Raw genomic sequence first — 23,137 nt, forward strand, 5'->3', positions numbered from 1 at the left:
CCGGCCCGTCTAGTGCGAAAACCGGCCCTCAACCCGATTAAAATAGAAGGGTTGGTTCCGGGTTGGTTCGGCCCAGCCCGTTTGACACCCATAGTGTCTGGTACCCACATTGGAGTTCAACTAATCCAGATTCGCGCCGGGTAGGGCCCCATTCGGGGGTAGCGCTCCCAATGGAGTTTTCTCCATGCCCAGGGTTGAACCCTCGACCTCTGGTTAAGGGTGGAGTAGCCCCATCCGCTGCACCACTACCCATGTTGGTAAAAGTGAAGGTTAAGAATAACGAAGCTTTGATGCAATCTAAGTGAATAGATTAGTTGGTTTTGCTAGGGTTATAAGTTCGAATGAATAACACTAGAAAATTACTAAACATATTGGTCCAGAGATTTCTGTGGTAAAAAAAGATTCATGATCGGTAGAGATTAATTTGGCTAGATTATATAACATAGTGAGAATGAATCCGACAAATAAAGAAATCATAACTTTAGGCTTCTTAATCATGATATCAACCCATTTTCTAGTTAGTTTGATTTATTGGTTATATAGTTTAAAACAAAAATCTTAATCATGAAAATCAAATAATTGTTCCAACTTATTTTCTTTGCGATACTGAACAACGAATCTTAGTTCACTGTAGAATTTGACTCCAGTCTTAAAAACCAAATTATATTTACAACAATCACTTAACCTTTTTATGACAAGCCTGTGGCTTGATTAATAAACAATAAATAACCCCCCCCCCCCCCCCTCTCCAAGAAATAAAAAGTTAGTGTTTGACCATGTTTCGTTGTGAAAATAGAAAAAAATAATTTCTACTTTCAAACTGAACAATGATAGTTGAAAATTAAAGTTGTGCTTGGCAATTAAATAAATTTGAGTTATTTTTGAACTTTTGTGGGTAATTTGGAGTGAAAAAAGTGATAACTTTTTTATTGTTTTTGGAATTTTAAAAATTCTCAAAAAGTAAAAATATAATTTTCCAAATTTTATGACCAAACATTTCTGAAGTTCAATTCCGGAAAAAAGAGAAAAAATTCGTTATCAAACGGGTCCTTTAATGATATTTATGTTTTTTCTTACAATAATAAATGACTTATGCAGTAGAATACTCCGTATTAATGTAATCTCATTGAAATATAAAAAGTCAAATATTTTTTTTTGTTTAATTACTCTTCTTCCCAACTGTGCTTACTGTCGATACTCTAATATCTTTCAAAAAACCAACGCTACTGAAGTATCAACATCAAAGTTGAACAAAGCAACAAGCCAAAAAATCAAGTAGTTCCTCTGTTTCACTCAACAAAAACGGTATCGCCAAAACAACCAACTGGTTCCTTACCGCCCACCGGAAATAAGAGGCCATCATCATCGTCTGATGATGTACCTCCATTTTCGAAGCATCCAGAGGTTCATATAAATTTTCACTTCATTCATTTATTTTATTTTAGTTTTTTGTTAAGCATTCGATGAGTATTGATTCTTTTTTTTTTTCTCTTCCTTGATTGTATCAAATTCGATTTTTTTTAGGTGGATGATGCACCTCATTCAGTGAAGCGTCTAAAGGTGCACTCAAATTTCTACTTCATTCATTTTTTTTTTGTTTTTTGTTAAGTGTTTGGTTAGTAAATTAATATTTTTGGTAGATGATATACCTTCTATTCTAAAACATCCAAGGATTCACTCAAAATTCTACTTATCTTTTGTTTTTTCTTGGGGTTTTTGTTAAGCATTTGATGAGTAAATTGATTTATTTTTTGTTCTTTTTGATTGGTGTAAATTGATTTTTCAGGGAGATGACAATGTAGATACTTTAAAAAAAAAAATCAATGCTGCCATCGGAGAATTCAAAGGAGTTACTCTCATCTGATCAACCAGAACTTGAAGCTGACAACATAGCTGACCAAAAAGTTAACGACACAGCTGACGAAAAGGTTGAGGCCGCGCCTGACAAAAAAATCGAGGCTGCAGCTGAAGAAAAAGTTGATGCTGTGGCTGACGGAAAAGGTGACGCGGCAGTTGACGGTGGAGTTTTCACACCTACCCCAGTAGGCAAGTGTTTTTTTGTTTTTTACTTCCTTAGTTCCCCCACTTTAGTCACACCGTACGGAAGGCGCAAGGTATACTAAAAATATAACGTCAAATCCAGTTTAAAAATAATTTATCTATTTATTCCTAATTTATTCTTATTAGTTTTAAAATAATTTATCTTTTCTATTCCTAATTTACCCTTGTTATTATTTATAATCGTTTCACAATATATTTATTGGATTTATTATATTAAAAAAAGTGATATAATAAAATTGTCTTTGATGTCAAGTCAATAATGGACAAACAAAAAGTGGACGTAGAAAACACTTTATTTATCTTTTCTATTTTCTTAGGAGAGTCTTTGATGTCATTCAGGTTTTGTATCGAACAAGCCTTGGTGCAGACTCATATCAGAGTATCCCGAGGTCTTCTTTTAGTAGTAGTATTTGTTTTTCGTTAACTATTTTTTTGTTGAATATTGGTTTATAGATTTGATATCTAATAGAATGTATATACTGCAAAACCCAACAGTAGAGGTTAATAAGACCTTTTTGGCGGTTGGGGCGAACAAAGACACTCCTGCTGCTGCGATGACGTGCTTTATAAGGCTTGTAAATGTAGTGCTCTAAATTCGGACTCGCTTGATTTTCCTGTTTGTTCAACAGTTTAAGTCTGTTTGCCATAATTCAAAACATGTTGTCTACTACTGAAAATTTTAGTATGAAGATGCTTTTTGAAACAAATTAAAAGAAAGAATTTTTTCTTTTCAATGCTGATGCACAGATCTTTTCTCGATCAGAATTATCTGTAGTATCTTTAAAAATTCTCTTTGGGAGCTGTTATATTCCTTGGAATCTCTTCAGGCAGTTGGGGCAAACTATCTTTAGGCACTTAATTTTGTTCCTGAGAGATTACCATATAAAGAAATTTGAATATGAACATGTCGGGTGAAGTCAGGATTTCGACGAAGAGGATTCAAAATTTGAAGAAAAACTAATCGAAGAGGTCAACACCTATTATATATACATAAAATATAATTTTAATAATGCATAAATAATATAATTTTTTACCGCCCGTTCCAAAGACTGGCCCGGTCGCATATCGAAGGACTGCATTAGTTGACATTTGTTTGACTATTTTCTAAGGTTGTGAACTTCATAATGTATATAGATTACTCATTGTTTGTGGACATGATCAGCATCAAGGCAAGTGGGTGGCTTTGCTTGATAGAAAAGGAAGCGGCCATGTGCAAGTCAATGGAAAGACCATCAGCAAATATTCTTTTTGCTTTCTCAATTCAGGCGATGAAGTTGTCTTAAGTCAAGCAGAAAATAATGCTTACGTATCCTCTACATGTTGCTGTAGGAGCTATTGTGATTCCATTTGTATTTTCTCAATCCTTACGGTTTTTGTGATTCTTTACTATTTCTCATCTATATGATTGAATATCCTTGACATTGTTCTATATAGATTGTTCAGTTACTATTCGAGTCACCTTCAAATGTTGGGACCAGTGCCGGAAAAGGCAAACCATTGAATATCGAAAACCAGGTAGAAGATGCTTTAGCTATTGCTGGTGCTTTGATTTGTCAGTATTTTCAAACCCATGTTGAGATCTATTTTCTTTGAAACTGATATCTCAATTTAGTGGTAAAAACCACACAAGAAATGAGTTGCATGCCTCCTTCCCTTGTTATTCATGATATTCAGCTGCAAATATCGGCAGCAGTAACGCTGCTTCTGTTGGAATGACTAGAAAGATCTTCCCTCTCGATGCGTAGAGACAGGCAATGCTAAGTCATTCGCTGAACCATTTCTTTTGGCCTTGTTGCCATGAGCTCGCAGACTGATCCATACATAACTAAAAAACTTATTTATTAACAGATGTTGGAGGAAAGATGGTGGATTACTGAATCAATGCCTGCTTCAACTTCAGAGATGTCTTCAAAATCTGCTGCAGTTATGGGAAAACTTTATGCTGCAATCATTGACGGACAAAATATAGAAGTATCATTCGATGACTTTCCAATTACCATAGTATATCTGGAGTTCTATTTAGTTTCCTTCAATTTTTTTGTCATTTTTTCGCTCTTTTCTTTGGTCTTTCGGGCATTTCCTGATACTTCTTATATTTTCTTATATTCTAGTTAAGAAATAAAAATATTTTCTTTTCATTATAAAAATATTTTCACTATATGTTAGACAGGTTTTAATTTTTGTTCATGTTAACTTATTAGTGAATTAATTAATTTTGCAAAAAGAAAAAGAAGTTGGTATGTAATATTTGTGTTAGACAAAAAAATTTGAGACCTTTGAGCTAATGCGGATCAATTTAAATAGTGACTTCATAAAAAGGAAAATAATATAGTAATTTTGTTGGTCCCAACTCCCAACTATTACCTAAAATGCAAGACAAACTTTAATAAAATAGTAAGATATATATAAGAACATTCACAAATTCTATATAGTGTTATGAAAACGTTCGCCGGTGCTTTAGTCTAAGAATTTGTTGAAGTGCTAGGAAATATAAATTATCATTAAATAGTGAAAGTACTTGGTTTATTGAATTAACTATTCTTTTTCTTTCCAAAATTGAAAATGGAGTCTATAGCAAGTGTTATCCCTTAGACAAAGCATGACCATGATGTAAGCAAAGAATAAAGTAGTCAAATAGGTTCGAATTTTTCAAGTGAGTTACAATAATTTTTCAAGTGGTTGAATATAAATGTTAAGTTCCACAACTGTGGGATAAAGAAAAAGTGGTCTCAATCACTTGTGAATGTGGAAAGGTCTCTAATCCTGTTCCAACTGACTACTTCTATGTTTTTATCCAAGACAATCTTGTTTCTGTATCATATGTGTAATTTTGGTTTTAGGGTATTACTTTCTTTCTATACTTAGGTCACATATTTGAACCTCGCGCCATGCAAATTAAGCCGTGTATTGGTATTTACATAGAAAAGGGTAAAGGCGCGGTCCCATTATTCTCAAATTTCGAAGCTACGGTTGGTCAAGGGTTGGCCTTAGATGAATTTCTCGGTCATAAAAAAATTAATTAATCAATGAATTAAAAGTGTGTTCATTTTAACAATTTAAATTTTTAGATGAGATAGATTACACATTTCAACTTAGTATCGAAGCCATACTCGTTCTCGTTCTTGATTTAAACAATGCAAGGCCCCCTTGTTATATTGTCGACGCACTAGATATCCAATTTTAGACGTTCAATGAGGTATTGAATGGATCACATTGGTTCATACAATGGACATTACTCTTTTATTAGATGTTGGCGTTTACCCAGGGTTAGCCATGCCTCATCTTGTTTTGATGGTTATTGAAGAATAATGCAATAACTCACACTAAGAGTAAATCAGTGTAAGCAAAGAGAGATGGAGGAAGAGATAGGAGAAGATCAACCATCTTAGAATCAGGGAAGAAAAGAGAAGAAGAGTAAATCATTGTGTTGTATTGATGTATTCAGACTTCTATTTTTGCTAGTAGTACATAGTCGACTATATATAGAGTAGATGATAGCTTAATAGTGCGGTGTCAACTAACTAACAGACTTCAACAATGTAACTAACTTATTGACACTTTAACTTACTTTTCCTTCTTTTTCTTTCTTTACTACATGACTGAAACAAATGTCTATCTAAAAACTGGGACAAAGCCCCCAGTAGACCCAAAACTAATAAATGATAAATGAAACTGGCAGATATTAGGCCTTCTGAAATATAGAAGGCTCACCAAGTGACTCTGCAACTGATTTTCTGGACCCCTAGACTGTGCCTCCGAACTTGGGAGGGAAGGGGGTCAATACAAAAGTATTGGTACACAGAGATATCAAAATAAAACATAATATCTTTACAAAATATAGTTGACAGACATTATAAAGCAGTTTATGTCAAATCATTTGAAAATACATGGGCATAATGTAATTGTTTTTAACAACAATGCAATGCAGCTGAGCTAGGTAGAATATCCTACATATCACATTTACACCAACTGTCAAACCTCGGTTGCCACCGAGATTAGAGTATAAGTGAGGGGAAGACAAACGAGATTACACAGCAGGGTGTGTCGACCCAATGGTAGTTCGCAAGATCACAAAGCAGGGCTCCTAACCATAGTCCCAATTTGGGAATGACATAAAGTCAGGTACACAGGATCACAAAGCATGGTACCAAGTTCCCATGTCGTCAAACACGGTTTCTAGCAATGAGCCTCTACACTCAAACGCCTTCTTCGGGCATCCACCTATCTCGTGTAAAATCAATGCATTCAAATTTCATCTTATTCAATCACATATCATATTCTGTAGGGTATCGTCATAACCGACTTGCAAGTCATCAATATCACATCATTACTTCATGCAACCATTATATTCATCATATTTCAACATAATAACCCTCTCCTTGCAAGTCAAAAATCATATCCACTTTCAAAATAGTTCATGTCATGCTTGTCAAGATGATTTCAAACAATTCACATCATATGAAAATTTCAAACAATTTCATATCAAGAGAGGGGTTTCATATAATTCATGCTCTCAAGTTAACATCTTTTGAATCACAAGCATATGCATATATAATATATTAAAACCCCCATTTTTAAAATATGAATTTTTAATTTCATAATTTCAAAACCCCCATTTTTAAAATATAAATTTTTAACCCCATGATATTTTTGAGATAACCCCACGTACCTCTATATGTGAATATGATAGGTTCTTCTTAAAGCCTACGTTGCGGGAATTCCAAATCTTTAATTTGTTTTGAAAACCCTGGTTGAATCTTGAGTTATTGGGGTTTTTATTTTGAAACCCCAAGGGGTGTTCTTGAGAGAAAATTTGAGAAAAGAATTATATTTTGATGAATTGGGGGCTAAATCTGGTGTTATAGATGAAATTTTGGTAAGGTGAAATGACTAAAATGCCCCTAAGAAAACAAAAAAATGTAAAACTGTCCCTCAATTGACAAGCTGACAGGCTGAAGTAAAATGGGTATAACTCCTTACTCAGATGTTGGATTTTGATGAAACCAGCTGCATTGGAAATAATACTCAATGATCTTTCATTTGATAGGTATAAGCTCTCCCAGTTCATTATATTCAGAGAGTTAAGATCATTTGAAGTTGACCCTAAAATGCTGAAAACTGGGCAATAGGCTATGTGTTTTGCTACTGTTTTGAAATCCAAACGCAGCCTTATGCATTCCAAAAAATTGCAAAACTTATCCGAGATTTACTATGAGCTTGCCCAATCGGAACGCAACTTGAAAATCTAAAAACGGATGTCGGGAAGGTTGAAAAGTTGTATCCCGAAGATAGTCAGCTAAAATGACTCTAAGTCCTCATTACACTTAGCAAAAATATTCTAGTTATAAGCCCCTCAAACATAACACTAAAAATGAAATCGACTCGAGAATTTCACGGGGCATTACGATAGGAGTGATTACCACACGTATGTTAATAAAGAATAATTCAGTTCGGGTCTATATAAGTAGGAACGACGGTCTAAACTCTAGCCCAAAAATACAGGGTGTTACATTATCTCCCCCTTGGGATCATTCGTCCTCGAATGATGGATAGGAACATATTGAAGCTTAGAGGTATGAAATAACGCGGACATGATATGTTTCTCTAAGAAAGAATACACTGATCTGAAATATGACTATAAGGCTGGAACGACTGATGTTCTAAATTCTTATACCGGACGTGCATATCTGATGCATGGAATACACGACTGAAGCTATTTATAAGCTGAATTCTCAAAATGAACATGCATATCTGATGCATGGATCTGTGACTGAGTTGTTCTCATGAACGTAGGACTAAATACACTGATAAGCTGAACTTTTTCTATTGAACATGCATTTCTAATGCATGCATATCTGACTGAACTGACGTATGAAGGTATGACTGAATACGCAATGATAGCTGGTGCGAGGCTTGTAATAAGAATCTATGCATGCAACTAAATAAGGTATCTCCCCCTTGAGATCCTATGTCCCTCTATGAATGTTCAATTCACTAAGATACTCGGGAAACTGAGGCGATGCACAGGGCACCTACAAATTGAATCATAACTGAACCTCTGGAATCTAAATCTAATGCATGATGCAGGAACTGATCTATACTTGCAATTACTAGTATACTCTATCTTGGAATAGTAGCATGTCTGATATTTCGGGTATCATGAATAAATGAAACGACGAGAAAACAAGTCATGCGAATCTGCTTGTTAAACTGACTTACTGACTATACAGACTGAATTATGCTGGACTTTCATACTTAACTGGAGTATTCTCTTCAACACTCTTTCTAAGGAAGTTCTAGAAGTAATATTGTGATCATTGGATCTCACATTCATTCAGATGATCATAAGGAGGAGGTACTATTTTCGGATCATAATGCCCAAGAATAGATACCTGTGATTATATCTTTTCCTGTTATAATGTGTATACAATGTATTAAGTGGCCGGTAATGGAAATTTCTTATGGATTAAATTTCTTGGCTTTAGTAGTTATCGGTGCCAAAACTTTGTGAGACCGATTCTTGATCGAGAGCATGAGAGGCACTCTTATTATAGCAAAAAGTTCAAAATATCAACTTCGCATCACAAAAGAGACATTAGTTTAGCTATATATATCAATACATGCATGCACATGCAGCATACACAGACACAGAAACAAACACACAAATCATTTTCACACACACACACATATGAACACTACATAGTGTGGCATACACCCACACTCTAAATGACAACAACAACAATGACATACCCAATGTAATCCCACAAGTAGAGTATGGGAGGGTAGTATGTGCGCAGACCTTACCCCTACAAGGTAGAGAGACTGGTTCTGATAGATCCTCGGCGCAAGTAAAAGCATTACAAAGCAAAACAATTTGAAAGAATGACCAACGTTCTTAAAAGCAAGAAGCACAAAAAAGCTCTAAGGTACGTACGGGGTGATAAAATCCCTCATTAGTTGGGTATTGGAGTGGTGGTTTGTTTATATGAACTGGGTTAAATACTCCCCTAATGAGCTAGCTAGCCCTTTGGGTCAAGTTATGCCCAATGCCATATTTTTACACATATATCCTTTCAATTGCTTGACAAAATAACGCCTAAACATGCTTTTTCTATTTTACTCTTTGCAGTCACAGCCTAAAGGATCTCTCTTCACCAAATTGGGCAGCATTTTATATGAGCTCGCCTTGCCGGTATAAGCTCTTCAGTTTATTTTAAGAACTTTCAATTAGTGCTGAAAATATCTTGTAAATGAGGATGTCGAATTATAAATAACAGGAAAAGAACCTGCTTCACATGTAGGCCGTCTGTGTTCTTTTTCATCTTTTTTTCTTTGGGTCCTATTGAGCATTTTGGGGGGGTTAATTTTGGAAGCACGATATGTCTTTGATATTAAACTAAGGCATTTGGATACAAATTACTACTTGTTTGTTTGGAAACTATGCTTATTTTGTAAAACAATCTATAAGGATTTTCAGAAATTAAAACATCAAAGCGATCTTATTTTATAAAAGCAGCTATTTCTTTGATAAATGTCTCAACCAATATTTTATAAAACCAAACCACAAAAATATTCTAATTCTAACTAAGTTCCTCTTGCTTATGGCCGTGAATTAGGCCTTTATTGTCCTCATTTTTTTGCCCTTGTGTTGTATTACCGTTCAATAAACGCAGCCATATGACAACTAAATTGTCTTTTTAAAATAGTACTGAATTTTGACGTGTTCAGGATAGTTTTGGGAAGATGCAAGACAAGGGGAAACAGGTTGCAAGCACAAATAAATTTCTGACAAAACTTTTCCCAAATAAAGTGGTTATCTACATGCCGCAGGTCTGTTTTTTAAAGTCTATAGAATTTTAAATTCTTTAGAAAATCACTGAGTGGCTTTGAGTATTGCAGGATGAAGCACTTCTGTCTACTTGGAAACAACAACTGGATCAAGATGCTGAAAACCTAAAAGTGAAAGAAAATTTTAATAGCTTAAAAACAGTAAGGCTTTCTGACCTTTAAAGTTATGAATGACCAATTTTTCACCTCACATTTGTGAATCCCCTCAGAAAGTACGATATGTTCCAACTTAAAATGGAGACTGGACTTCCCAAATATGTTTCCAACTTCCCAAATATGTTTCCAAGGCCATTTGGACCCCTGTGTAAAAACAATAAGTTGACCTTACTGTAAAGATCGTCTTACTGTAGCCTTTCCATGTTAAGTAATCTTCACTGTCTGTTGTCCCTCTGGAACACCTCCAGCTGCTGCAGAAGTTGAGTAACTCCGTCAATTTCTTAGCTTCTTAGTATCCCTCTGAAACTGAAATTCCACCCTCGTTGAGTCAATATATTCCTGACTTCCCCAAGAATTCTGTCAATGTATTTCCAGCATAGTAAGACTAGGTTACTGCTCTCTGATACTCTTTTTTTAAAAAAAATTGTGTGAATAAGTTGAATGATTGATTTATGAATTCAATAGATTAATGACATGACTTCTGTCTTTAACTACTTATTGCTATATGATTGTCGTTCTTATATAGGTTATGAGCCGGATTGAGTTAGAATGCAACGGACTCGAGACATTGTGCATCAAAGACCATAATTTTTCTGTTAAAAGTAAGCTGCTGCTTTCACTGTTCTTCCTTTTTCTTCACATAGTTGTGGGAAGGGGGTTGAGGGATGTGTGGGATACTTTAGATTCTCACTATTATATACATCACTATGTCTTTTAGATCATTGAAAATCTCTATCACATCCGTGTCAATCCGACACGATTTGGGTGTGGGTGTAGGATCTATGCAGTATTTGATCGAGCTAACTTATGTGCTTTGACTATACTATAGGCTAAGATCATAGGTTGATTGGATATTATGTGTTATCATCATTGGTGGGTCCAGGAATTTTCTTCAGGAGGTTCAAAAAATAAAAATATAAATGTGTGGAAAAGCCAATAAAATTTACAATTTCAAGGGATGTAAAATATTTTATTTATTTATTTATATAGCAGTAGCACCTAGCGTTTTTTTTATTTATAATAAGATTTGTACAGTACATTTAATTTTTATAATAAGAGCTGGCAGTGAAAATAACACCACTGGGCTATCTAAGTGTCTTGTTTCATGTGGTTCAACATTAATATATGTACATAAATATAGATTTTCTACTTTCTATATACAACGTAATTTTTTGCCGAGGAGGTTCGGGTGAACCCCCTGTGGACCACCTAGGTCTGCCCCTGGTTATCATAAGTTGTTGTTCTTGTCTTTCTTTTACTTGTGGTTTGCTTATTCTATCTGAATCATAACATCCTTCATTACCAAAAAACAAGGAAGAAAAGACAATTATGTCAACCAGGTGTTTTATTTTTTTTTCAAAAAGAGCTGAATTATTGGGTGCTTGAAGGTGCAGAGAAGGTTGTTGGATGGGCGTTGATCAATCATTTGATGCGGAACACTCAAGCAGATGTTGACATGAGGCTTGTCTTATCTCCCATTAGGTAATAGAACTCCTATCCATGATTTTCTTTGACTGTAATGATTGTTGAATTGAACAATTGCGGGAATCTTTTGTGATTTAACAACATTCAGTATGGGTTGGAACTCTTACAAACAATGCAAAATGATACCAAGAGTTTGAAGAAGTCACTCAAGGTGATTATAATATTCCTTATCTGATGTTGTTGTAATCTGTGTAATCTACAGATTATGTACTCCCTATAGGGATAACTGATGAAGAAAGTATAGTAGGAAACAGTGAAGAAGAAGATAATTAAGAGAAAGCATGTAGAATGTATTGATTATCTTGATTGAACTGTACACTTGGTAGGTATTTATACACTAGTTCAATGAGTAACTACTTCTAACTGCCTTAACTAATCTTGATCAACCCCTTAACTAACTGCTAATACAGTGACTGTATAATTAAGACAATTACTAAACTACCCTTGCTTTTTGATTACTCTCAACACTCCCCCTCAAGCTAGGAGTAGTGAAGATGTACTTCAGTCCAAGCTTAGAGCTGAGATAGTGGTGTTGAACTTTTGTAAGTCCTTTGGTTAGTAAGTCAGCTGGTTGATCCCATATTGAAACATATCTGGTTGTCACATTCCTTGATTGATCTTCTCCCGAATGTAATATCAATCTATTTCAATGTGTTTGGTTTTTTCATGGTAAACTGAATTGGCTACTATTTGCATTGCTGCTTTACTGTCTATGAATATTTGAACAGGTTACTTTACCTCAATGCCAAGCTCTTTCATCAATCCCAAGATCCAAACTAATTCAATTACTGTTGTAGCCATGCTCCTGTATTTAGATTCTGCAGAGCTTCTAGACACGGTGTTTTGTTTCTTTGATTTCCATGACACCAGTGAGTCACCTAGTTTCACAAAGTATCCTAAAACTGACTTTCTAGTGTGAGGACATGCTTCCCAGTCAGCATCACAGTATGCTGTGGTATTAGTGTTTCTCTTACCAGATAAAAGTACACCTTGAACTGGATAATTCTTGATGTACCTCACAACTCTCATAGCAGCTTCCATGTGAGACTGTTTTGGCTGTTGTAAGTACTGACTTAGAGTTTGTACTGCTAAAGCTATATCAGGTCTTGTCGTGGTAAGATATAGAATTTTAGAATTTTACCTATTAACCTTTGATACTTTCCTTGGTCAGCTAAAGAATTATTTACTACAGAAGATTCAGTGCTTTTAATATAGTCATCGAACTCTTTGGTTATCAGCTTTGTATTTGTATCTATAGGTGTTGCTGCAGGTTTTGCACCACCTAGTCCTGTTTTGGCAATGAGTTCCAAGGAATATTTCCTTTGGTGCATTAAGATTTCATTCTTAGATCTAGCAAATTCAATTCATAGGAAGTATTTTAACTCTCCTAGATCCTTCATCTTGAACACCTTCTTTAAATCTGCTTTAGTCTCTTCTATGACATTGATACTGTCTCCCATTATGAGCATATCATCAACATATATAAGAACTATCACAACCCCAACTTTTGATTTCTTGATGAATAAAGAGTGATCCAACTCACTTTGTTTGAACTGAAAATTGATCAAAGCTTCCGACAGCTTAGCATTCCACTGTCTTGGAGCTTGTTTGAAACCATAGAGGGATTTTCTAAGTCTGCACACTATTTTCTCCCCATGACTTTAAAATCCCTGAGGCATTTCCATATAAATCTTATCAAACAAATCACCCTAAAGGAAGGCATTAAATACATCCATTTGATGTATATGCCACTGATTTTGAGCAGCAATGGTTAAGATTGTCTTGACAGTTTTCATCTTAACTACGGGGGAAAAAGTCTCTTGATAGTCAATCCCTTCCTTTTGACTACACCCCTTAGCTACAAGTCTAGCCTTTAGTCTTTCAATTTCACCCGTTGACTTGTATTTAATCTTATAAATCCACTTACATCCTATAGGCTTTTTCCCTTCAGGTAGTTTAACAATTTTCCAGGTCTGATTACCTTCAAGTGCAAAAATTTCTGACTGCATGGCTTCCATCCATCTTGGATCAGCAGCAGCCTCATTGAAGGTTTTTGGTTCAGTCATATTGGACATATTAGTTAATATGTCTGATAGGAAGCATATAACTGATCATATGCTATGTAGTTGGCCATAGCATAGGGCCCATCTTGAACACTTAGTGACACAAAATCTTTCATCCACAGGGGTGGCCTCCTTTCCCTTTCTAATCTTCTGTTCTCCTGAATATTATTCGTATGGTCAGTGTGAGGTATTGAATGACCATTTCTTTGATGATCAACTTCTGGGAGATGTGGTGGAGGAATTGTAGATGATAGAGGTGGATTAATCCTTCACCGGCTTCCAATTCCTCATAGCTCAATTCAACTTGTTGAAATATGCTTGGATCAGCATCTTGTTTCACTTGTGTGAATGGAAACACATCTTCCTTGAAAATAACATCTCTGTTGATAAAGAAAGAGATAGTTTTAATATTATAAAGAATGTAGCCCTTTTGTACTTCTGAGTATCCCATAAGTACAACAGGCCTTGCTCTAGACTTAAGATTATCTAGTTCTTGAACTATTTTAGCATAGCAAAGACATCCTATAACCCTGAGATGGCTTATAGATTGTTTTCTATAATATAATCTTTCAAAAAGAGTTTTCTTGTTGATAAGAGAACTAGGTAATCTGTTTATAGTATAGGTTGCAGCTTATACACAACAGCCCTAAAACTGCATAAAAGTATATACTTGAAACCTTATAGCTCTAGTTAGTTTAAGAATGTGTCTGTGTTTCCTCTCAGCAACACCATTTTGCTGAGGTGTGTAAACACATGTTCTCTGGTGGATGATTCCCAAAGAAGAGAATAAGTTGGTGCAAACAGAATTTTCAACTTCAGTCCCACTATCAGTCGTGATTGCTTTCACCGTTTTGTTAAACTGAGTGTGAACATACACAAGAAATTTTTTTAGGACTTCACATACATTAAATGTAGGCTCTTTGTAAGGTCCCCACAAATCCACATGGATGAGATCAAATATAGACATGCTTAGGAAATGGGAGTCTAATTTGCTTAGCATAGGGACAAATTTGGCATTTATTAGTATGTTGGCAACATAATTAGTCTTTACAACTAGAATTTTCTTCAAAACAGTAGATGAGACATGGCCAAGCCTTTTATTCCAAGTATCTATATCTAAATCAGTAGTAACATAACCAGAAAACTTAGTAGCTAAATCATTAGATGCAATATGTAAGTCTTTGTCATCTATAGCAGAGTTTTTTGTTAGGAAGTAAAGGCCATCTTCTTGTCTACCAATCATCTTCACCTTCCCACTGTAGAGCTCCTAAAATACAAAGAAGTTAGGGGAAAATGAAGCAGAGCATTGGAGTTCGTTGGTTAATTTTGCAACAGATAGTAAGTTATAGTTAAACTGAGGTAAATGCAAAACATTAGTGATGGTGTGTCCTTTGGTTAAAGTGTTTGCTCCTGTATGTGTTACTAATGATATATCTCCATTTGGAAGAAACACCTTTCTTGGATGATTAGATTTTGAGATTGACTGAGTGTCAAGCATGCTCATCTCAGACACCATATGGTTAGTGGCTCCTGTGTCCACTATCCACTTCTTGGTGGTGTTACATGTTGTTGATGCAGTGCAAATACCTGCAGTATTAGTTGAACATAAGATGTCTTTTGATTTGTTTACATGATTCAGGAACTGGAGGAATTGTTGATACTAATCTTTAGAAATAGTGCAGTTGTCCAGTTGGTGTTGCTGATTTTGACTTAGTTGAGAGCCTTGTATGAGTGTACCAACTTGTTTTGCAGCCTGACTACCACTAGACCAATTTTGTCTCTTCAAAATTTCAAGTTCAGGCTCCTCAGTGTGAAAACTATAGGCTGTATTAGATGACTTCGTCCTTTTATTTCTTGAATCTTGAGGATACGCAACCAGTTTGTAGCAAACATCCTTGGTATGCCCTTTCATTTTACAGAAATCACACACAAGATTATAATTCCTCTTGGTGTGGTGATTAACACTAGTTCCAGTTCTTGAGTACATGACAACATCATAAGAACCTTGAATTATAGTAGGATTAGAACTTAATATCCCAGAACTAGCACTCATGGTTTTTTGACTCTCATCACTGATGATCATAGAGTAAGCCTGGTTAACAGATGGCATAGGGTTCATTAACAAGATTTGATTCTAGCCTGAATATAGGAATCGTTTAGCGCCATAAAAAATTGGAATAATTTCAAATTCTGTTTGTGTTGCACATATTCTTTTGACTTTTCACAGTTACAGGCAGGAGCAAGATTTAGAGACTCAAATTCTTCCCAAAGATCCTTTAACCTTGAATAATACACAGTCACCAAAGTAGTTCCTTGACTCAAGGTAGCTATTTCTTTATGAATGTTAAAAGTTCTTGCCCCATCAACCTTGTGAAACCTTTCATTCAATTCTTCCCAGACAGATTGAGCATTTAAAGCATACATTAACAGACCCTTTGACACAGAATTCATAAGCCAAGATAGAACTATGGCATTTACCTTTTCCCAATGATTTCCCAATTCTGGAAATCTATCTTTTGGGCGTGAACCATCCACCAACCCTAGCTTGTTTCTACCCAATAATTCAATTCTCGTAGATCTATACCATATTGCATAATTCTCAACCCCAGTCAATGAAATGAAATTATCTGATAGCCACTTACATTTGAGGGTTGAAGGAATAGTGGGTGATTGTAATCCATGGTAGAGGCTTGATCTCTACTGGAATGTGAGGCATTTGTGAGTCTTGGAGGCGCCATTGTTATCAGCTAGAATTTTCAAGAAAGCTTCAGCGAAGAGAAGGGATGGAAAGAATTAGTAGCAGCGTCACAGAAATTAGTTGAGCAGAAGTGACTAGTTTCGCCTAGTACGCTCTGATACCATGTTGTAATCTGTGTAATCTGTAGATTATGTACTCCCTATAGGGATAACTGATGAAGAAAGTCTAGTAGGAAATAGTGAAGAAGAAGAGAATTAAGAGAAAGCATGTAGAATGTATTGATTATCTTGATTGAACTGTACACTTGGCAGGTATTTATACACTAGTTCAATGAATAACTACTTCTAACTACCTTAAATAATCTTGATCAACCCCTTAACTAACTGCTAATACAGTGACTGTATAATTGAGACAATTACTAAACTACCCTTGCTTGTTGCTTACTCTCAACAGATGCTTTGCGAAATTTGTATAAAAAGCTCTTTGATTTGATATGGCAGATACTGACTTAGGAACTGATGAACTAGTTTTTTTCCAATGGAGGATGTTGAGACAGACAATGAGTTTGAGAAGGCACTTTTGGCTGATGTCATTCCCCCCAGTATAGGTGCACTTGAAAGGGTCAAGGATACATTAAAAGAGCTGATCATGCTTCCATTACAAAGACCTGAACTTTTCTTCAAGAGACAACTAACCAAGGTTTACATCTGGAATTTATCCATATTTTGCTCATCTAAGTAGATTTGCTAGTTTGGAAGTATTTGACCTTTTTGTTCAAGGATCAATTGCTCCAACTTTGTTTTTATCCATTTGTCTTTCCCACTAAAATAAGAGTATTAGTATTACCTAATAATGTTGGTTTAATTTTGACCACATTACTTCCACAGTTAAACTTGAAGATAAAGATAGTTACTTATATTTCTTACTCTTGGGTTTGTTTCATCTGAGCAGTTTGACAGGAAGTTTGTGCTTGATGAAAAATGTTACTCCAACTGTTGTTTCTTCTTTTGGGACTTGAATTTTCAAGCATTATCTAGAGATTTGTGATTATTTAAGAAAATATTGCTCTTCAATTTCATTCGTAGCCCTGTAAAGGAATACTTTTGTTTGGTCCTCCTGGAACTGGGAAAACCATGCTGGCAAAAGCCGTTGCCACTGAAGCGGGAGCAAATTTTATTAATGTTTCAATGTCAAGTATCAGTTCAAAGGTCTGTTTTGTTGGAGCTTATTTGTGGTCTATTGAGTATAGGTGATGTTGTTCATAGTAGTTTCTTAGCATTAGAACAACCTTAAACTTTTTCTTTTCCAATGCCGCAGTGGTCTGGCGACGGTGAGAAATGCATAAAAGTTGTCTTCTCGCTTGCTAGTAAAATTGCTCCCAGCATTATTTTTGTAGATAAAGTATGCTTCCTTAGACGTTAGCATGTTTCTTTCATCCCTCATGCTTTAAAATTCAATCCTTTTTCTGATCCCTTTTGTCTCTTGTTTGTTTATGCGGATTTCTCAAGGTTGATAGTATGCTGGGAAGAAGGGAAAATCCAGAAGAACATCAGGCAATGCGCAGATTGAAAAATGAATTCATGCTGAATTGGGATGGGTTATGCACAAAGGATACTGAAAGAGTTCTGGTACTTGCAGCAACAAACAGGCCATTTGACCTTGATGAAGCTGTTATAAGGCGACTTCCAAGCAGGTAAAAGCGGAATGACTAATTTGCAGATATTATTGAAGAAATTCTTTTAACACTTGCTTAATGCCCTTTTTATGTCTTTTCTTTACAGGTTGATGGTCAATTTACCAGATGCTCCAAACAGAGCAAAAATTCTACAAGTGATACTCGTAAAAGAAGACTTGGCTCAGAATGTTGATCTGGAATCAGTTGCAAGTATGACTGACGGATATTCCGGAAGTGACGTTAAGGTGTCTGCTATTCTTGTTTGCTTGGATAAATGACTAGTCCTTGTTTCATCTTTCTGATGTTTGAATTTGCTGTGTTTTTCTAATTTAACTCCTTTATCATGTAGAATCTCTGTGCAACCGCTGCATATCGACCCATTAGAGATATCCTTGAAAAGGAAAAAAAGGTACTACATTTGTTTTGCTTATGTGTGTTCATTGATTGCTTAGCTGAGCGAGAAAATAACTTGTTGGCTGTTCCAATGGATTTTCTTGGAAGTTCATTGACTGTTATGGATGCCTATTTCACTTTCTTTAGATAATTTTTCATGGGCTTTAGAGGATCCTTTTGAAGTATCTTAGTTCAAATGTATGTTGTTTTTGGTCCTGGATTTGGTGGAGAGGAACTTTCTTCTAAAAAACCGTGAAGTTAAACTTTGACAACTTGGGTTTGTGAAAAGAAAAGGCAGTCTGGTGCATAAAGCAACCACATTCTCTCAGGGTCCGGAGAAGGTCGCACTCCAATGGGGCGTGATGTAGGAAGCCTACATTGGCGCAAGCATCAGTGAGATTTCACAACTCGGGAGAAACATAATTTTCAGGGCCAGCTCACTTAATATAAACTAAAAATCTATAAAACATATCAAACAATATAGATGTCACGATCCAAGCCGGGGCCCTAGCCGTAACGAGCATCTCAAACCACGAAGGCCCGGGCGGTCTTCTAAATCTGATAATCATGCACATTATTCATTTAGTCTAATAAAATTTGTGGGAAACAATACCTGACGGAACCATGGTCAATCTCATAAACTTGAACAATGTTAAAAGGAAAATTCTAAATAATCTAAATAGGTGACAACCATCTACGAAATCTCTAACATTACATTAGCCATCATACATCTGAGACAAATTTGGGACAAGGCCTCCAGTAGACCAAAAAATAGGAAAAAAAAAACAATGATATCTGAAAATCTGGACTTCCGAAAGAGAGAAGGCTCACCAACTGCAACTTCTGACACACTGATCTACTGCTTGGGACCGCGGAACTGTGCCTCGGAGCCTGGAATACAAGGAGTCAATACAGGTGTACTATTACGCAGAGTAATCCAAAAATAAAATACAACTTATACAACATAGGTGATAGCTATTATAAACCACGTTAACGCAAAGTCATTTGAAAACATGGGCATAGTATAATGACTTTCAACAATAATGTAGCACTATGGAGCTAGATGGTACACCTTACATTTTTACATTTTCACAGACTGCCAAATCTCGGTTGCTGCCAAGGTTGGAGTACTAGTGAGGGAAGGACATACAAGATCACATAGCAGGGCGCCACAACCCCAATCAAGTCAATATGTCGTGGTTGGGCTCAAGATCACAAAGTAGGGCTCCTAAGCATAGGTCCCGAGTAGGGATGACATAGTACTAGGTACGCTAGATCACATAGCAGGGTTTCAAGTTCCCGTGTCGGCAAATCACGATTTCCAGCATAGAGTTATCTGACTCGTTCTTTCTTCGGGTAACCATCTAACTCACATCAATTAAGCTTCAAGTTTGATATAAGGAAAACATGCATCATGCTCACAACTTTCTTTTCCTCTTTTAATTCGAGGCAATTCCTCCATGGGGTATCGTCATACCCTGACTTGCAAGTCATCAGTACCACATCAATTCTCAAAACTTCTTATGCAAATCATAGTATGAACACAAACAAGACTCCCATACACCAACACATGCATAATGATTCCCAACACGTAATAGTTAAGAAACTTCATCATTTATAAAGTAGTACAATAGTGGATATAAAACTCATGCTCTCAGTAATTTAACAATAGTATCATGTAGAGTACATAAAACATCATCATGGGGATTAAAAGATTTACAACTCATGTTCATAACACCTTTCAAAATTCAAATCACATGTCCACCATTTCAACAATTTAGATATATAAGCAAACAACCCTATGATCTTCCAATATTCTTCTCAAATCATATCACAATGCATGCTTTTTGTGTTAAAAACAAAACCCCACTTATAATTGTACACTTACTTAAGTAATTATTAAAATCTTGTTTAAATTTGTATCAAAATCATGCCCATGAGATTAGGACAACCCCACGTACCCTAGATTACAAGGTTTAAAAGAAAGAACCTAGATCTTGATCCTTTTCTTGAAATTCTTGATCTTAGGGTTGAGTTCTTGATCTTTGGGGGAAGGAGTTAGGGTTTTGATTTGAGAGGAAAATTGAATTATAGAGTGTATTATGGTTTTTGGGGCACAAATCTTATGTTATGGACGGATTTTGGGTGAGGAAATGTGACCAAAATGCCCCTAGACCCATTGGAAACTAATTTAACGAGTGAAACAATTCCGTAATACGCTGGCCGACGTGTCGCGCCGACATCACGTCGGCTTACTACCTTCCTTTGGTAGATAAGTCCTACGAAAAATGTCATAACTTTTTGCTCGGTTATCGGATTTTAGCGAAATTGGTATCGTTGAAAAGCTAATTCAATTATCTACAATTTAGTGGATCTTGAGCTTAAAAATTCTCTGTGTATCGAAAGTTATACACGTTCAAAATAGAATTTTGTAGAATCGAATATCAAACTTTGAAAGAATGAATGATTCTTAGCTCAACTTTGCTCTAAGCCATTTCTATGTGCATTTTTCACCTCATAATCACTTCATATACTAGGCGAAAGATCATGAAACATGAATTTGAACTTAAACCATGGAATTTGAGCTTACACACGTAGGAACGACGGTTTAATTTCTAGCTCGAAAATGTTAGGTGTTACAATAGAAGGAAGAGGCAATATAGATTCTGTGCTGATTAACTTGGTTATTCTGTTCATATTATTTTGAGCTATACTTGCAAGAATGACGTACAAGGCAATTTAGGAGGCCCTTGTGTGTATATATATGTTTGTGTGCACGTGCCTCTTTTGTATACTTGCTAAAACAGGCATCTAACGCTTACATTTGATTATAGGAACAGGCTGCAGCTAGTGCTGATGTTAGACCACCTCCAGCACTAAGCAGTAGTGCAGACTTACGGCCACTGAATATGAACGACTTCAGATATTCTTCTCATCAGCAGGTGAGTTGAAACAATCTGGCGGCATCTTTAAACTTTCTAAATTTAACTGCATTAGGGTGTTGACGATTGGAGAACTGTGATCGTCTGTTCTTGTAGGTTTGCTCAAGTGTTTCATCTGAATCCACAAATATGACCGAGCTTCTTCAGTGGAATGATCTGTATGGAGAAGGGGTCTCCAGAAAGAAACAGTCCTTCAGTTACATCATGTAAAGGCTATCTCAATTTTTGTACAATGAGTTTATAGGTCTCTTAGAAAATGAGTTTTGACATGTTACAACAGTTACTATATATGCTTTGACCTTTTGCTGAGTACCTATCAAAAAATTGACTAAGCTTCTAAAGTTTCCCAGAATATTTTTTTAGCTTAGATGTCTACCTTACCCAAATATTTTAACTAGAGTAGACGTCTAGGTTTATTATTTGATACCTTGTAAACCTGAAAAGTCCATTTTGTTGCAAGTAAATGATGTGTTGGAGTTGCATGCAGAGTATTGCATTTAGGGGTCGTTTGAACAACCTTATGTAATGTTGGGATTAAGTAATGTCGAGATTACTTTTTATCCATCATTTGGTTCAGTTTGGTATATTCAAGGTAGTTCTAATTTGAGAAATGGTTATTCTCATCAATTATACACCTTGTGTATTATCTGATGACAAATTTCGGGAAATTACTGGTGCGCTATTATGCCACTAAGACGATTCACTGTAAATTTTTATTGTTACTAGAAGAGTAAGCAATTTTTTCTTGAGGACACATCACACTTCATATAATTGATGTTCATAAAGACTTTGAAACATTTCTTTGAAACCATGACTCACTCTTTGTCTTATTTCTGCGTTAGATGGTACATCCTACAATCTGCCTTTGATTCGGTGGCCAAGCCCCCAATCCAAGTTTGTCACAAGGATTTGAGTTTCTATAAGGAGGACACGCAAGATCACACAGTAGGGTGCCAAAATCCTAAATCAAATCAACATGTCATGGTAGTGCACAAGATCATAAAGCAGGGCTCCTAACCATAGTCCCAATTTGGGATGACATGAATCAAGGTACACAAGATCACAAAACATGGTACCATAATCCCGTGTCGGCAAATCATGGTTTCTAGCATAGAGTCCTTCAATTCGTAGTTTCTTCGGATAACCATCTAAATCTCTTTAAGCCCATTTTTAAACCTTTTTTTAAACATGCATCTTTCAGAATTCATAATCTGAATATGTGATTTCAAACATGTCTTCTATTCTGTTCTGAATTACTATGGCTTTAACTGAGTTGGTGTCGTCATACCAAGACTTGCAAGTCCTACTTCTGAGCCATATTGAACCATGCCTGATTCATTCATTAAAATATAATTCAGACCACCCAACGATGCAAATAATATAAGAGATTTCATGTTCCAAAAATTATGCAAAATTCCCATTCTTTCAATAAATATGTGGTGGTCATGTAATCTTTGACAAACCATGCAACTCTTCTCATTATATATTTATATTCAACATTGGTCAACATAAACATCCCTATCTTTTGAAATTAAAACCATAATTCAATCATAGCATTAATCAAGACATTTCATATCATGCTTTTCAAGATGCATTCAAAACAGTCCATAGCATATGAAAAATGAAAAGTTAAGAAAAATCATAACAAGAGAGGGATTCTTTAGGATTCATGCTCTCAATTGTATACTCATCCTTAAACACATGCATACATATATATAGAGTTTCAAATCAATTTGGGGGAAGGCCTGAAGACCAAAACAATACTGATCAAGGCTTCTAAAACATCCTAGTAGTTGTAAATTCAAAACTCCTCTCT

General features: G+C 35.7%; 1 protein-coding gene across 1 annotated transcript; it reads left to right on the forward strand.

Moving 5' to 3' along the window:
- The first annotated feature begins 1,823 nt into the window (after positions 1 to 1,823).
- Positions 1,824 to 21,665, forward strand: LOC107853114 (ATPase family gene 2 protein-like). Its single transcript, XM_047414558.1, is given in 22 exon segments — positions 1,824 to 2,046; positions 2,515 to 2,636; positions 3,224 to 3,367; positions 3,496 to 3,613; positions 3,736 to 3,767; positions 3,910 to 4,032; positions 4,902 to 4,971; positions 8,352 to 8,416; positions 9,191 to 9,253; positions 9,790 to 9,891; positions 9,961 to 10,050; positions 10,592 to 10,667; positions 11,454 to 11,521; positions 11,603 to 11,701; positions 16,855 to 17,010; positions 17,397 to 17,519; positions 17,629 to 17,712; positions 17,820 to 18,004; positions 18,093 to 18,231; positions 18,336 to 18,395; positions 21,214 to 21,321; positions 21,418 to 21,665. Coding segments are annotated over 22 exon segments (2,364 nt in total). The 3' UTR covers positions 21,532 to 21,665.
- The last annotated feature ends 1,472 nt before the right edge of the window (positions 21,666 to 23,137 follow it).

Source organism: Capsicum annuum, chromosome 6, assembly GCF_002878395.1.
Source record: "Capsicum annuum cultivar UCD-10X-F1 chromosome 6, UCD10Xv1.1, whole genome shotgun sequence".
Taxonomy (NCBI): Eukaryota; Viridiplantae; Streptophyta; class Magnoliopsida; order Solanales; family Solanaceae; genus Capsicum; species Capsicum annuum.